Raw genomic sequence first — 14825 nt, forward strand, 5'->3', positions numbered from 1 at the left:
AGTCCAAAAGGCAGGCAGAAACTAGGTCTTGTCCAGGGTCTTGTGGACCTTAGTGCAGAGCTTGGATTTTATTCTAATCACAATAGGAAGCAGCTGAGAGATCTTAAGGAGGGCAGTGGCATGGATGTGATTTACATTTTTAAAAGATCACTGACAAGTATGAGGAAAGTGGGGAAGAGAACCAGTTATGAACTTACAACAATAGTCTGTGGAGAGATAATATGATGATGGCTTGGACCAAAGTATAAACAGTAGAAAATAGAGAGAGAGAAGTGAGAAATTCAAGATTTTGAGGTGAAACTGACAGAACGTGCAGGTGTGGGAAAGGTAGAAAAGGGCAATCGGACGTGACTCACGGTTTCTGGTTTGAGCAACTCTGCAGTCAGAGTACACTCATTTCTACGAAGATCGCTGAGACAAGAGCGGGCTACAGCGATAAGGATCAACAGACCTGCTCTGAATGAACCAAATCTGAAATCCCTTTTATCATTCAAATGGAGGGACCAGGTAGGTGATAGGTACTATTCCCTACCTCATCCTCCTGCCAGAGATTCCCCATGCAACAGAACCATGTTTCTAGAAACAAAATTGGGACCCCGAGTATAGCTGCCTCCCACACCCTCCCCCAGCGCACTGAGGTCACACATAAATTGTTTTCTTATGTGCTTAAACTTCATACTGCAGTTTGCTCGTGCCAGAGAGTTTCAGTCATAACTTGAACGAATTAAAAGACTGATTGAAAGGAGGTTATATTAATCCTGCTCAAAGACAATCAAACTAAGACGTTCAGTCCTTAAATTGATTTCTGCTGAGTAAGAAATAGGATGAAATGAAAATCTAATGTTCTAGTCTATGAGCCACAGCTCTCATATTATTACATGGATATAATTTCACAATAACTGTTGTGGCTTCCATTGTGTCCCCCAAAACATTTTACTTCTAGCACCTACGAGTGTGATCTTATTTGAGAATAGGGTCTTTGCAGGTAGTCATGTGTAGATGAAATCATCAGAGTGAGCCCTAATCCAATATAACTGGTACACTTATAAAGAGGGAAAATGTAGAGACAAAGAGCAACATGCACACGAGGGAGAATGCCACGTAAACATGAAGGCTAAGCCCACAGTGATGTATGCACAAGCCAAGGAATGCCAGAGGCTGCCAGAAGCCAGCTTCTACACCACAATGCAGGAAAGAAGCATCGAGCAGTCTCCCCCACAGCCCTCAGAAGAACGAACCCTGCTGACACCTTGCTCTCAGATTTCTAGCCTCCAGGAGGGACAGACAATAAATTTTTGTTGTTCTAAACCAGCCAGCTTTTGATGCTTTGTTATGGCAGCCCTAGGAAACTAATACAGTAACTATAAGAACTAGACTTTCATAATTTGCAAAGTCTACAGTCAAAACTAACTGGATGAAAAAAAAGAGACATATCTGAATTATATAATAGATAGTGATTTTTCCCGAGTTTTGCAAAGTTGCTTACTAAACTTTGTAACTTTGATCAACTCATCCTCTTTAAGCTTCTTCTTATTTGTAAATTAAGACAGTTATAAAGGTCAAAATGACATAATGTATAGTAAGTCACTTCACAGTCTAAGACAATTATACAAATATAAGAAACATTATCATCAATATGATTACATGACTTTTACTAGTAAGAAAACATTGCTGCTACATATATATCAATATAATATATATCAAGCCATAACTACTCACCTACAGAAGATGTGCTCACATCCTCCTAAACACACAGGCTCTCTCAGAATATTATTGCTGTTTGAAGAAAGGAAAACAGCCAAGACTTAGTCACTGATAGATGAACGGTTATACCCAACATTTCATAAATCCAAGGCCTAACACTACCATATTTCTTTCTTTTCTCAAAGTAGAAGATATTAAGGATGTACCCATCCTGGTTAAATATTGTATCATAACATATCAACTGAATTCAAATACCAACTACCAAATTCTGTACAAATTGTAACACTTTTTATAACATTATACAGGGAAGTCACAGAAAGCAGTAGCTTTATTCAACCATCTCTAAACTTTTACAATAGGCAAAACTAACCACAGGTTGCTTCTTACTAAGATACATCTCCACCTAATGATTCAAAATGTAAATCCTAAATCTCAAAATGAGACCCACAGCTGAGACCATATAATGTATCTTCCAAATGACAAGATTTCTGAGAGTGAAGAAGAGTGATAACTGGATAGGAAGCTGGAGCAGGTCTAATCAGGCCTGTCCCAGGAAAATAAGGGCATCTGATCACCTTGTCTGTAAGAATTCAATGTTCCCATAACAAAACACTGGTTCTGGCTATTGTTAAGTAGCCCCTACTTTTATAGGCACCTTGTCAAAAATACAGCCATTCTTTCAGTTCACAGAAGTCAACTCTTGTTCTTAAGCAAGAGCAAACAGGAATCATCAGGCTGACAATCACTATGCAGATGAGTGAGACCCGTAGCATTGTGGGAAGTGAGATAGAAACACAATTATTCCCCGCGCTGTCCATTGAAAGACTGGGTATAAATGATAATCCTAAAAAGGCAATGGTACTTACTAATAAACACACACCAAGTCATTATATTCAGAGGGCACAACGTAGCAAGGGCAAACAGAAGATTTTAAAGGATGAACGGGTTTTTTGTACTTGGTTTATTACACTAATCCTAGGATCTTTAGGTATTTACACCATTATTATCCAAATACTTCTTTAGACATACCACATATCAATAAAAACAATTGTAACACACTTCTTGTAAGATCAAATGTATCACACTGAACATTTTAATAGACTGAAACTTAAAAGTGAAATTCGGCTTTCAGAAAGAGTGCTAAAAACAGAGTATGCACAGCCCTGGACCGTGTGGCTCAGTTAGTTGGAGTGTTGTACCATAAACAAAAAGGCTGTAGGTTTAATTCCCAGTCAGGGCATATACAGAGGTTGAGGGTTCGATCCCCGGTCAGGGCATGTACAAGAAAGCAACCAATAGATGTTTCTCTCTCACACTGATGTTTCTTTCTCTTTAAAAAAAAAAAAAAAAGCAATGGAAAAGTGTTACTGGGTAAGGACAAAAAATTTAAAAAACAAAACAGAACAGTACAATGTTATTCTCAAGTTACCAAAAATGGTGCTTAGCGACATTATAAAACCCATTACTTTTTAAAAACTCACAAGATCTGATTTTTCTATCATGCTACATGGAGTATAGTGATAATGACTTGTGAGGTGCCAGCCAATTTTGTAATTCTGGCAATTAAGATGATTTCTGGTACGATTGTTAGCATAGGTAATTAGATAATTATTAATAAGGGAGAGAGCAGAGGGAATCAGATATTAAACTTAATAAACTGGGAAGCTGAATCAGATATTAGGACGGCATTCCATCAAGCTTATTTGGATGCTACTGCATTTAGAGACTCCTTCACACATTCCTGGGGACTGCTGAGGACAAGGGGATTTAATCAAGAAGGGAATTTAATCCACAGAGCAATCAGGAAATCTCCCCAAGGGTGCTGCTGGCCAGGCGTGGTACTGGGTAGCGGAGAGGGAGGAGGGGAGTTTCCTCTGCTGGCACATGCGCAGTAGAAAACAGATGACGTAACAGAAATTGACGTGTGACAGAAGTCAAGATGGCGCAGGGGGAGGTGTTTCTACTTTTGGACGGGGCAGTAAAAATCAAAATGGCAACACAAAGGGGCGGAGCCTAGCCTGGGAAAAACTAGAAAAGTAACCAGATTGGATAGAGGGCACGGAACCCAGGGACAATCAGGAAGTTGGGTTGGATAGTCTGAATGGCACCATAATCATTACCAAAAACCAAGAAAATATATGGGGGATTAAGGAAAGCTTCAGGGCCGTTGCTGTTAGAGCCTGCCCAACCTCTGCATCCCCAAGAGTGTATTATTTCCCTTAACCCCAATAAAATCTTGCCACCACCTTTAAACTTTTCCTTGCGTGTCGTTTGAAATTCCTTTCTCTTGGAACCACAAAAGAACCCATTTTCACCAATAACATGTACACAATGTTCATGCTGCCTCTATAATTTTTGTTCATTTTGACCTAACAAACCTAATCCATCTCCCTATCAAGTGTGTTGAATTCTACTTCCTTACATTCTTAATTCTTCCTTAATTCTGCCTCTGTGACCTCACATCCTCCCAGGAGAGAATCCTCTGGCTCTTCTGCTCCATCACCCTGACCAAATCCCCACCTTCAGGTTGCTCTGCACCATGAAAGAGCTCCATTCAGCTCTTTAGCTTCCTGAACTCAACAGCCAGCCTAGACCACAGAGTAAACTACAAGGTTGGCCAAAAAGTCTGTATGTGTTTTCCATAAAATAAAAGATACATTTTTCATTTTCACCAGTAACTTTACTGATTTGAATATTTTGAGTATGTTGGCTATCTCCCACGTGGTATGACATTGACTGTTCTCAATTAATGTATCAATTTGATCACCATCCACTTCAAATGGTCTACCCCTCTGCGAAGGAAGCACTGTCCAGAGAGATTGTCCAGCAAGAAATCTCCGGCAGGAAATTTCTCAAACCACTTTTGACTGGTTCAGTCGAGGCCCCCTCTTCACACACTGCATATACCTTTTTATTGTGTTTCAGTTGCATTTTTACCTTTCTTGAAATAATAAAGCATAATATGCTCAAAATGTTGCATATTTTCTTCCATCTTCAATGTTTTTAAAATGGCTACACAAAAATTCACCAATTTTGATAAGTTTCTTTTTTTAAATGCACACTGATATGACAGCTGTCACAAAACACTCTAACAAGATTATTCCAAATGAAGTTCAAGAAAACTAAGTGCTACTACAGCCATCTTACCAAAAAAATTAAACGAAGTTTTTGGCCAACCCAATACTTCAGAGGCATCTTTGCCACCACCCTACTTCCACAGCTCCTTGGACACTCAGGGATGCAAATCTATAATGCTACATAGGCCCCGCATTCCACTCCCTCCTCACCAGCTCTCAGGCTATGTGAATAATGATCATAGACAGAACGATACAAATTATCTCTGTAAATTTATGTGGTAGCTTCTTTACCTTTGTACCTCTATCAAAGTGATGTATTAATCTTCTGTGAGTAAACAAACAAATGGATAGATATTCAAAAAGCTTTTTACCACCTAGACTCACTTCTACCTCTTCACCCATAATCTTACCCCTCCTTCCAGGCACAGATGAAAAGATCTCCTTCAGTCATTTCCCTCCTCTAGGGCTGTTCTATTTGTCCCTAGAGCCCATAATTTCTCTGCCTCCTAAAGTATTCTGTTCTCATTATAGTCACCTTCTCCCATCTGCATCTAAACATGCACAGATAATCTCTCCTTCATCCTAAAAAAAAATATTTTTTTGATCACGCCTCCCACTCTACCTTCTGCCCCAGCTCTCCACTTCCCTGAACAGATAATTCTTTAAAAAGGGCGCTCTACCAGCTAAATTCCTCTCCTTACTTTGCTAGCCCTAACTTCACACTGCTGAAACCACTCTCCATAGCATTTCTGATCCTCCTTCTCCATCATCTCTGTGAAAAAACATTTACATCCCGTTCTTTCCTGAAACCTTTCCTTCCATTGAGTTTTAGTTTTCTTATTTATCTGCCTATTTCAGCACTTCTTAAGCTTCTTCTTTTCCTATCTATCAATGTCAGCCTACCCCCAGAATGCAGTCCACAGCATTCTGGCTTTCTCTGACAATATTTGACTCAATGCATTAATTCTTCTGTTTCTAAACTTAAATTTCCTTCCTAAGATGACTTTGGACCACTTATCTATATAGCTCATACCCTATACCCTAATAATAACATGCTATAGTGTAATTAGCAATAAATCTAAATGTCTATGAAAAATTGATCAGTTGCACCTATTATTCTAGAGTACAATGAACTAGAACATATTTTTTGTTGCTGTTAAAAGGTGCGAAGACATTGAGAGAATGACTGAAAAGTACTTGACTGTGTATTGGGGGAAGGAGCAGGGAGAAGTGTTATAGCCAAAGCTGGAGAGAGTACAGCCATCTTCAAAGGCATGAAAGAGATTGAGGGGAACCAGTTTTGCTACCCAAAATATGCCTCTTGGGATATTGATTTTAAGCTGGTTATTAAGAAACAAAAGACTCAGAACCTTTGACCCGCCTCCTTACTTGCTTAAAGGAATTCAGATAGAAAAACCCACTTAAAGAAAGGAAGCATCACCTTACCATCATAATATAAATTAAATGTGGCAGACAGACAGAAAGCTAGCAGAGCCTCTTTTGTTTAACTTCCTCCTGTTACCCATTTTTTTCTGGGTGGACCAGAAGAATTTGTTTTACTTGTTTGCTCCTTCTCATCTCCCTGTGAATTGCCTACTTCCCCTTGGAAGTCCCAGACTATTTTGCATTTTATCTGCCTGATTCCCCCTGTTTTTCAGTCTCAAGACAGACTGCAGTCCTCCATACAAGATATCTTGACTTTCATTTTTTCTGAGGTTCCTCAACACACTTACCTACTTAGCATAGAGCTATGAGAACAGCAGGATTTCAATAAAGTGAAAGAACCAAATGGAAGACTATACTCAGAAACACATATATAGGAGTGGGCAAAAGGAGGTTGACTGTTGTTCATAAGGAAAAAGACATGCAAGTTATCATTACAACAGCTTTTTAACTAACTCAAAAGAAAGTCACTCATGACAATGCCCACCCCTGTATATTAACAATTCTATTTGATCCTTTACCTATATTTTGCTTGATATACATATATATTAGAAAGAAAAAAATCCAGAAAAATAAGAAAATGCATTTGCATGGTAACAGGATTTCTGTACCTTGAAAATTCCCATCTGCAGTCATACTTCTGTTACTTCATAGGTCGTCGGTTTGGAAAGATGAATGAAGTGAGAGGATTATAACTCAGGGATGAACTAATAGTAAGAATAAACAATTTATTTTTTTTTCCAAAGGTCCTATTAGATATAAAATTTTCTTTGCAAAGAAAAACAGGAAAGTCAATTCAGTTGCAATTACAAGGCAGACTTATTTCTCAACTGAATGGCTCCCTAAGCTTCCATAAAATATCAACTGCTATTTAATACTGGGCCAGATAGCAACCACAGTGCTCTTATATTTTAGGAAATCTCCAAGGCATTTTTAACGTGGAACAACATATTTAACACCAAAATGAACAGGTTCTCCAAGCCTCTTAAACAATTTGCTGGGTTTATGTTTACGAGAATAAACAAAATTATTAACGAGAAAGGATGATGACATGGAAGCATCTTATTTTGTATAGCTATAACACGCCACGCGCAAGCAAATCACATGGAGAAAATAGGAAAACATGCCTAACTGTTCAGCGTCAATAACTACCAAATAAATCAATGTGTGGGATATCCCAAAAGTCAAATAGACAATAGAATTCTCTCTATTGACTATATTCTACCACGTGAGACAGATAGATAGGCCACAGAGAATATTATGTATACCCAAGCTCAAATAGTTTTGGTTATTCTGTTTTCTATTCCCTTTTCTTCCAAGCAAAACAGTACATAAGTAACTGTTGGACTTCACCCCTACCACCTGATGTTCAAATGTTGAGCTTCAAGGCTCAGACCTAGGTATCTGTCTTTATACTCTCTGTCCTGCTCACTTCCAAACGAATGCCTTCCATTACCATCTATATGCAGATGACTCAACTTTCTACTTCTGGCCTAAAAGCTCTCCTCTGAGCATCAGACCTGTAGACCAATAACTCCATTTGTAAGACCACCACTGTGCTATGGGGGACAGTATGAATGGGTGCTCAGTGTGGCAATCAGAAGCCCTATGGAACACCTGGTATGTGCAGGACGGTAACGGGACTCTTTATGTTGTGGTTCTAGCTCTAAGTCCCAGTGGGAAAGTCCTGCACCTTCTATATCTGCCTGGACTTCAGTCTTGTTTATTGTGGTTAATTAACCCCAGGAGCCAAGTGGGGTTTCCTGGTGATTCAAGTGAATTAACCAGGACTTTTTAGTATTTCCACTTTCAGAGACCCTTAAATGGAGTCCTCAATTCTTTCATGCATTAATTTAACAAACACTAAGAAACTATGTGTCCAGGACTGTGGCTACCAGTGTGACCTGTCTTTATGAAATGTGTAGTATAACTGAAGACAGGCATCAATCAAAAATACAGTAAATAAATCCCACAATTTGAAGGGCTATATGATACATATTCAACACCAATGACTTGTGCCCTTTTCTGTATATATGTTAAATGCTAATAAAAATTTTTAAACAGCATGCAATGGACCTAATAATTCTGGAATCCGTGAACTGGAGGGAGCCTCAAAAATCAATTCACCCGCTTTCCTCATTTTATAGATAAGGACACTAAGTCTCAGGAAGGCTACACAAAATGCTCTCCTTGGAAGCTGCAACAGGCATACCTCCAAAATATTGCAGGTTTGGTTCCAGACCACCTCAATAAACTGAGCATCACAATAAAGCAAGTTGTAATCTTTTTGCTGATATTGGGGTGGGGGGCAGGGGCTGTCTTGTCTTGCCTTCAATTTGTAAAAAAATGCAGGCTGTGAAGCGAAAGTATGCCTGCATCCGAACCAAATGAATAGTCCACTAGGCCACTAATCACTCCGTGCTTTGACCCTGCCTTAATTCTCTCCCTACCTGACTCACTCCACTTTTATTCTACAATACTTTTTAGCACATTATTTGCTAATAATCCCCCACTTGACCCCATTTATAAAAATCTACCCAAGAACCAATTCAAAAGCCCATGAAGCTTCCCTCCACTGTCTCTATCCAAGTCCTCTTCTTGGCATCCCGTTGGCCTCCATCATAATTTACCCTAAACTGTGTAAACATTTTGTCCCTTAGTATTATTAAGCATATGTTCCTTAAGAGTAGAAAACGTCTCACCATATTCTCATTATGCAGTGCTTCAGTGATTGCTTCTTGCCCTCATAAGAAACCAGCGCCAGAGCAAACCGAAAGGAGTAACCACCTCATTTAAGGATCAGCAGCCTGTAGAAATGCCTGCGGACCAAAGCCGACTGCTGGAGTCAGGGACTCTACCCTGTATTTTACATATTCATAGAGCACTTAGAACCTACTGGCATTGTTCTAAGTACGTCACAGATATTAACTCATTTAATTCCCACAACCGCCTTATGCAGTACACTACTAATTCATTTTGGAGATGATAAAAAGTAGCAAACAAAGAACTAATTTGTCCGACATCACTAAGGATTTGAAGTCAAGGTCTAAAACCCATGCCCTTACTAACTAAGCTGTACTGCCTCAAAACCTGATCGCCTAGTAAATGACAAGAGATAATTCAGAAAAATAAAATCACATATCCTGAAAATTACAAGATTACTTTTTGACTTTCTACTAAAAGTTGACTTAAAAGGTGCTAGAACTGCAAGTTAAAATTATCTTAAGTGCCAACCTGTGCCACCAATAAATGTCAAGGTACCTATTTTAATTCATGAAACAGTATCATATGACACCTGAGCTTTTGCACTGCAGCTCCTATTATCATTTCCTGCTTCCTTTAGGAACATATTACTATGCTTTCTGCCAGGCTCTCAAAAGATACAGACTTCCTGTCTCATTTTTCCAAATCTTTAAATAGCTTCTTCCGTCTGGGTTGTGAGGCTTGGACCTAACACAAATGTCACATCTGAACAATTTAATCAGCTTCACCTTGAAGCCATACTTATGCTAAAGGTCAAGGAACGATGTCCTGTAATGTAGCCAATCTACTCTCACCAGCAAATGATGCTTGCTGCCAGCTGAATGTGAGGGTAATGGGGTAAAGCACTAGCCCACAGGGCAGAGCTTTGAAACTCTGTAGAAGGACACACTGACATGCAATTTCTAATAATATAACATTGCTTTGAATGGTGGGTAGCAAAAGTAAGATGCAGACCATCCTGAGTTGCTCCTTTTGAGTAAACGATGTCACGCAGTTACTAGGCAAAGGCATAGGTGAAAAGAATGTGTTTTTTCCCTATGGGTAAGGAGCAACCGATCAGGCTTTCTTCACTATAGGCAGTGCCAAGCATGCAGAGATACCAAGGGAGGAACACAGAATCATTTCTTAATAGCAAACCCACGTGATAGGAAATTTTACACCAACCACTATTTTTTAACTTGTCTGTTAAAACAGAGATTGACAAACTATTGCTGAAGTGCCAAATCAACCCAGCAGGCTGTTTTCGTACAGCCCCTGAGCTAAAAAAATTTTTTTTTCATTCTTTGGAGTTGTAAAAAATAAATAAAAGAATAAGAGACTGCTTGTTGCCAGCAAAACCTAACATATTTACTACATGACCCTTTACAGAAAAAGTTTGAAGAGCCCCATGTTAAAATATGCATTCAAACAAATTGTTGAGATTTAGTCAATCCATCAGTGGTTCACATCTTAACTTTTTTTTTAAATCACTGGAGTTCAGCATCATTCTCCAATCAAGGGATGAGTTGTACTGAACGTCCAGACCTAGCTACTGATGTCTACTTTCAGTTCTGCGGTTCCTATTGTCTGCTCACTTCTGTTAGAAACTGGAAAAATATTTGCTAGGGGATAAAAAGTGAAACTGGCTTTATTAGATTTCAGGACAACCTATAGATTATTCATATAAATCGCCTCTCTTATTTCCCCCAAACCATTCAGCAAGCAGACTATGCTTTAAGACACTTACTATTTATCACTTATTCTCTGACAACCACCACACTTAACACTTTATATGTGGAATTTCATTTAGGTGCTTCCCTCTCATAGAATTTTAGTTTCATAAAGGCTGGAGTTATTCTCCCACTTTGTTACTAATGAATACCAAATGCCTGGAACATGCCTGGCCCTTTGTAGGTGCTCAGTAAGTTTTTAAAAACTTATTAATATATTATTAATGAGCACTATCATCGCTCAGATGGGGAACCTGAGGCACAGACAGGCTGAATGACTTGGGCCAATTCCACAGTGTGAAAACTGGAACCTGAAACCAGGCAGCCTGACTGTACAGTCCAAGTGAAGCACCACGCTGCTGCCCTGGTGCCTTCCATACAGAAACGTCCCATCTGAACGTCTACCTTCTCTTAAACTGACGATTTGGGTTTGACTAAAATTGTTCCTTTTATAGCAACCAGCAGAGGCCAGCTCTAAACTTCTTATTCTCAAACCGATAACCCCTGTGCGAGGGGAAAACACATACAACTCAGAATGTCTTCATATACTCATTGTAGCAGAAGTGCCACTTTTCCAAGAAGTGCAACCATGTCATGCTTGTCATAGGTCTTAACGTTTTTGTAAAACAAAATATAAGTGCAAAACTCAGTGACAATTAAGTGCTTTTCATGTTTAAAGAAAAAACTGCTACGTTATTTATACTTTATGTACAACTAAGTTCTGCAAGTTGGAAGTCAGAGGCAAAAAAAAAAAAAAAAAAAATCGAAACAGTCCAAAAAGGCAACATGGCCGGGACAACTACAAAGAGAGAAAACCTGCCACAGCAACACTGATGCCGAAATCCTGGACTGTGCACATAGCAGGTGCTCAATAAATGCTTTTGGAGAAATGAAAAGTGAGACAAGCCCTTCTTGGGTTTTATAGGCCTTCTTGGTTTCTATACCAGGAAGACCTACTGGAAAAGCAGAAGCAAGCAGTAGCAGTCATGAAAATCATGTCTTCAGATGGAATGAAAACCTTGGACTAAGAGGACTCACATGGTGTAACAGCGTGAAGGAAAATAAAAAGCACAAAAGGATAGTAAGTAGCATCTCTAAGAGCTGGAACCCCAAGCCAGTCTTTTGACCAAATCAAGAAAATTTGAAATTGAAGGAGAAATAGAATGTCAGTATTCATCACACTGCCATCTTCAACCCACCTTCAGCAAGGGTCCCCAAAATTCACCCTCTCCCCGCCCCCCCCCCAAAAAAAAGCTGCTAGCTATAGAGAAAAGGTCAAAGAGGCCAGCTCGGCAAAGAGTGACAACGGCTTCAAACTTAGCGCCAGATTCCGGAATTAGCTTGTCCGGAAGATCCTGTCAAAAGTGCAGATGTCTTAGCCCCGCCTTAGCCCCACCCTAGCCCCACAGATTCAAACTCTGGAGGCGGGGCCGGGGAGAAGCAGTTCTAACTACACCTTAAGGCGATCCTTTTGGCCGCTAAAGTTCGAGAACAACCATCTTTGTTGGGTCTGCTGCCAAAAAAAAAAAAAAAAAAAAAAGGCCGGAAAGCCACCCAGAAATGTGAATGGGAGCCAGGGAGTGGAACTCAAACCAGATGGCTCGGCAGGTACTAACTCCGCTCGTCTGCCCGACTGCGGGACGGGAACAGAAGTAGGAAACCGGAGGTTTGGAAAGATTCACCCGCCCCCTCCAACACTGGAGGGGCCCTAGCCCCGCCGTTGCCCTCGCGGCAGCCCCCTCGAGGATCCGTCCTTACCAACGCGAACAGCGCAGCAGCTTCTCCAGACGGTGGAGCGCGGCGCGGCTGTGGGCCCACTCCCCGCCGGCCGCCGGCTCCATGGTGGACGCGGGGCGAGGCTGGTTCCCAGAGCGGACCCTCAGTTGCCGGTTCTCTGGCATCACCCCGCCTTCACAGGAAAACCTCCTCTGACAGTGGGAGACAGAGCGGACCAGGACAACGACAAAGACGCCACTGGCCTGTGACCCCGACCCCTGACACCAGCGATTCCCGCGTCCGAGTCCGCAAGACGGCTGGGGGCGGGGCGTGCGGTGTGGGCGGAGCAGGGGCAGGAAACCCGCCAAAATCCCCGCGCGCGGGACGGGAGGGGCGGGGCCGCGACTGCAACTCCCTCGGTTCGGTGGGCGGGGCCTCTGGGACGGAAAAGGGGGCGGTCTCAGGGGACGCCCTTTTTCTCCGGGAGGGATAAAGACAAAAGTAAATAAATGAATAAAACTGATTAAATGAAAAAAACCCTTGCTTTCCTGCGTCCCCGGCACAATGTTGGCACCCTCAACGGAACTTCACCGATGAAAATTACAAACTTGGAAACGTTTAGCTGAACGTTACCTATAAGGAATGCTGTTTCAGCTACTGTTGAGCTTGGGAAAGTTTTGCTCGTAACACTGCAAGTGCCACTCTCTTTACTCCTAAGAAAGTAACCTTTTTCCCCACCCTTCCCTTGCATTTTGTCTGTTAAAGAGTGTGTCTACCCTCTTGAGGATCTTTCACTGATAGCCATACAGGTAACAACTAATGAGTTCCCCTTCACCCTTCACACCCAATTCATTGCCAAAGTCCTTGCAATTTTTCCCCCCTTAATTTACGTCAAATCTACCACTTCTCTCCGTCTTCTCTCTACAACAGGCCCAATTGTATCATCTTCACCTGGCTTGTTCCCATAGCCTACCTGTGTCCACACAAGTCCCTTCCAAGCTTCAGGCTACACTGTAACCATCTAAAATATTTGCAAATAAATACTTGGTTCATAGAAGCAGAATAAGTCAAACTAAATAAAATCTTACAGGGTATTTTGACTGACCAATGATAACACCTTAAACTAACCAAAAAAATTTTTCAACTCAGATGTAGCCAAGAAGTTAATCCTTGATTGTGAAACTTGTTAAGCCGTTGTCTTGCAGAGCCTCAGTGAAATCAAACTCTAGAAAACATAAAATGTTAATCTTGAAGAGATGCCATGATGTGTAATGGTGTAAATGGGAGATTTCAAGAGCCAGATAGTCCCACTTCTAATCCCGTTTCCTCCACTAGATAATTGTGTGATTTCAGGGTTGATACTTGGCTTTAATAGAGATGTATGTGTGTTTTTGAACCAACTCTTCCCCTCAGCCAGGTATCCTGAATTTGTAAAGCCATTTCTTTTTCCCATGTCCTTACATATGTGCAGGTAAAAGATGGACAAACTGTTCAGAGTGAAGCACAGCAACAATGTGTAAAATCCTGGAACTCTGGTTCAAGAAAAATGTCCCGAGGGAAATCCAGTCCAGCTGCCGGGTCTTGGTTAAGCCTTGGCTTAGGGCATTAACAATATCCTCTCTGCACTTTAAAAAGGGCTTAATGGTATTTATTTGCCTTTCGTTTCCCTGCAAGGACCTCCTGACTACATCAAAGTTTAGCTTTTTTGCTCCATTTCACTCCTCCTATAGTCTCTTCTTCCAATTAAGCAGTATTGCTCAGTACCTTAGACTCTTTCAAAATTATTCATTCCACCCCAGTGTAAACACTCCAGTCCTCGGGGAATTCTGAAGCAGACAAATTGACTTGCTTTAGCCTGTTTACACATCCTTCTCTCTCCATGCCCTCTACCTCATTGCTTTGATTACAACACTCCAAAGGCATCTCTGGCCTGGATCTCTTTCCTGATCTTCGGGCTCAATGTAATGGTTTGTTGAAAACAGTCTAAATGCTAATTTTTTGTCTTCTGTTGTGAAGTGTTGTACAAAGTAGTAAATCTTCCTCATATTCACTTGGATAAACATATATAACAAGCAAAATGGAACACACATAATACTCAGACTCTCCTCCCATGGAATGTGAAGCTCTCTCACAAATTCAACATGTACACTAATTCTCCTCCTCTGGCATTTAATTATGGTGTAATACACTGGGATTGACCACTTTGACTCATTTAAGTACATTCTCTTTGTCAGATATAAATTTTCTTTGCAAGAAACCAAGAGTTCCTCACCTCCCCCCCAAAAAAATTCAACTTGAGAATAATTGGCAAAGATCAATCAAGAGTAATTGATAGAGTGGAACAGCTTTCCACATCATCTAGGAACGTGATATCTGCTCTCCCCATTTGACGGAGCTAGCCATTCTATGTGAA

At 40.7% G+C, this 14825-nt stretch overlaps 1 protein-coding gene across 3 annotated transcripts in view; it reads right to left on the reverse strand.

Moving 5' to 3' along the window:
- BARD1 (BRCA1 associated RING domain 1) overlaps window positions 1-12734 on the reverse strand; it is a 64383-nt gene extending 51649 nt beyond the window's left edge. The window contains exons 1-2 of one of the 3 annotated variants that reach the window (XM_024564135.3): window positions 12455-12734; window positions 1720-1776 (exon numbers count right to left, since the gene is read on the reverse strand). In XM_024564135.3, the coding sequence (XP_024419903.2) occupies window positions 1720-1776; window positions 12455-12597 (200 nt within the window). In that variant the 5' untranslated portion in view covers window positions 12598-12734. Of the gene's footprint in view, window positions 1-1719; window positions 1777-12454 lie in introns of those variants that run through there. The other 2 variants (XM_053919053.1, XM_071220705.1) reach the window with 2 other exon arrangements.
- Window positions 12735-14825: the final 2091 nt, after the last annotated feature.

Source organism: Desmodus rotundus, chromosome 2 (assembly GCF_022682495.2).
Source record: "Desmodus rotundus isolate HL8 chromosome 2, HLdesRot8A.1, whole genome shotgun sequence".
Classification (NCBI taxonomy): Eukaryota; Metazoa; Chordata; class Mammalia; order Chiroptera; family Phyllostomidae; genus Desmodus; species Desmodus rotundus.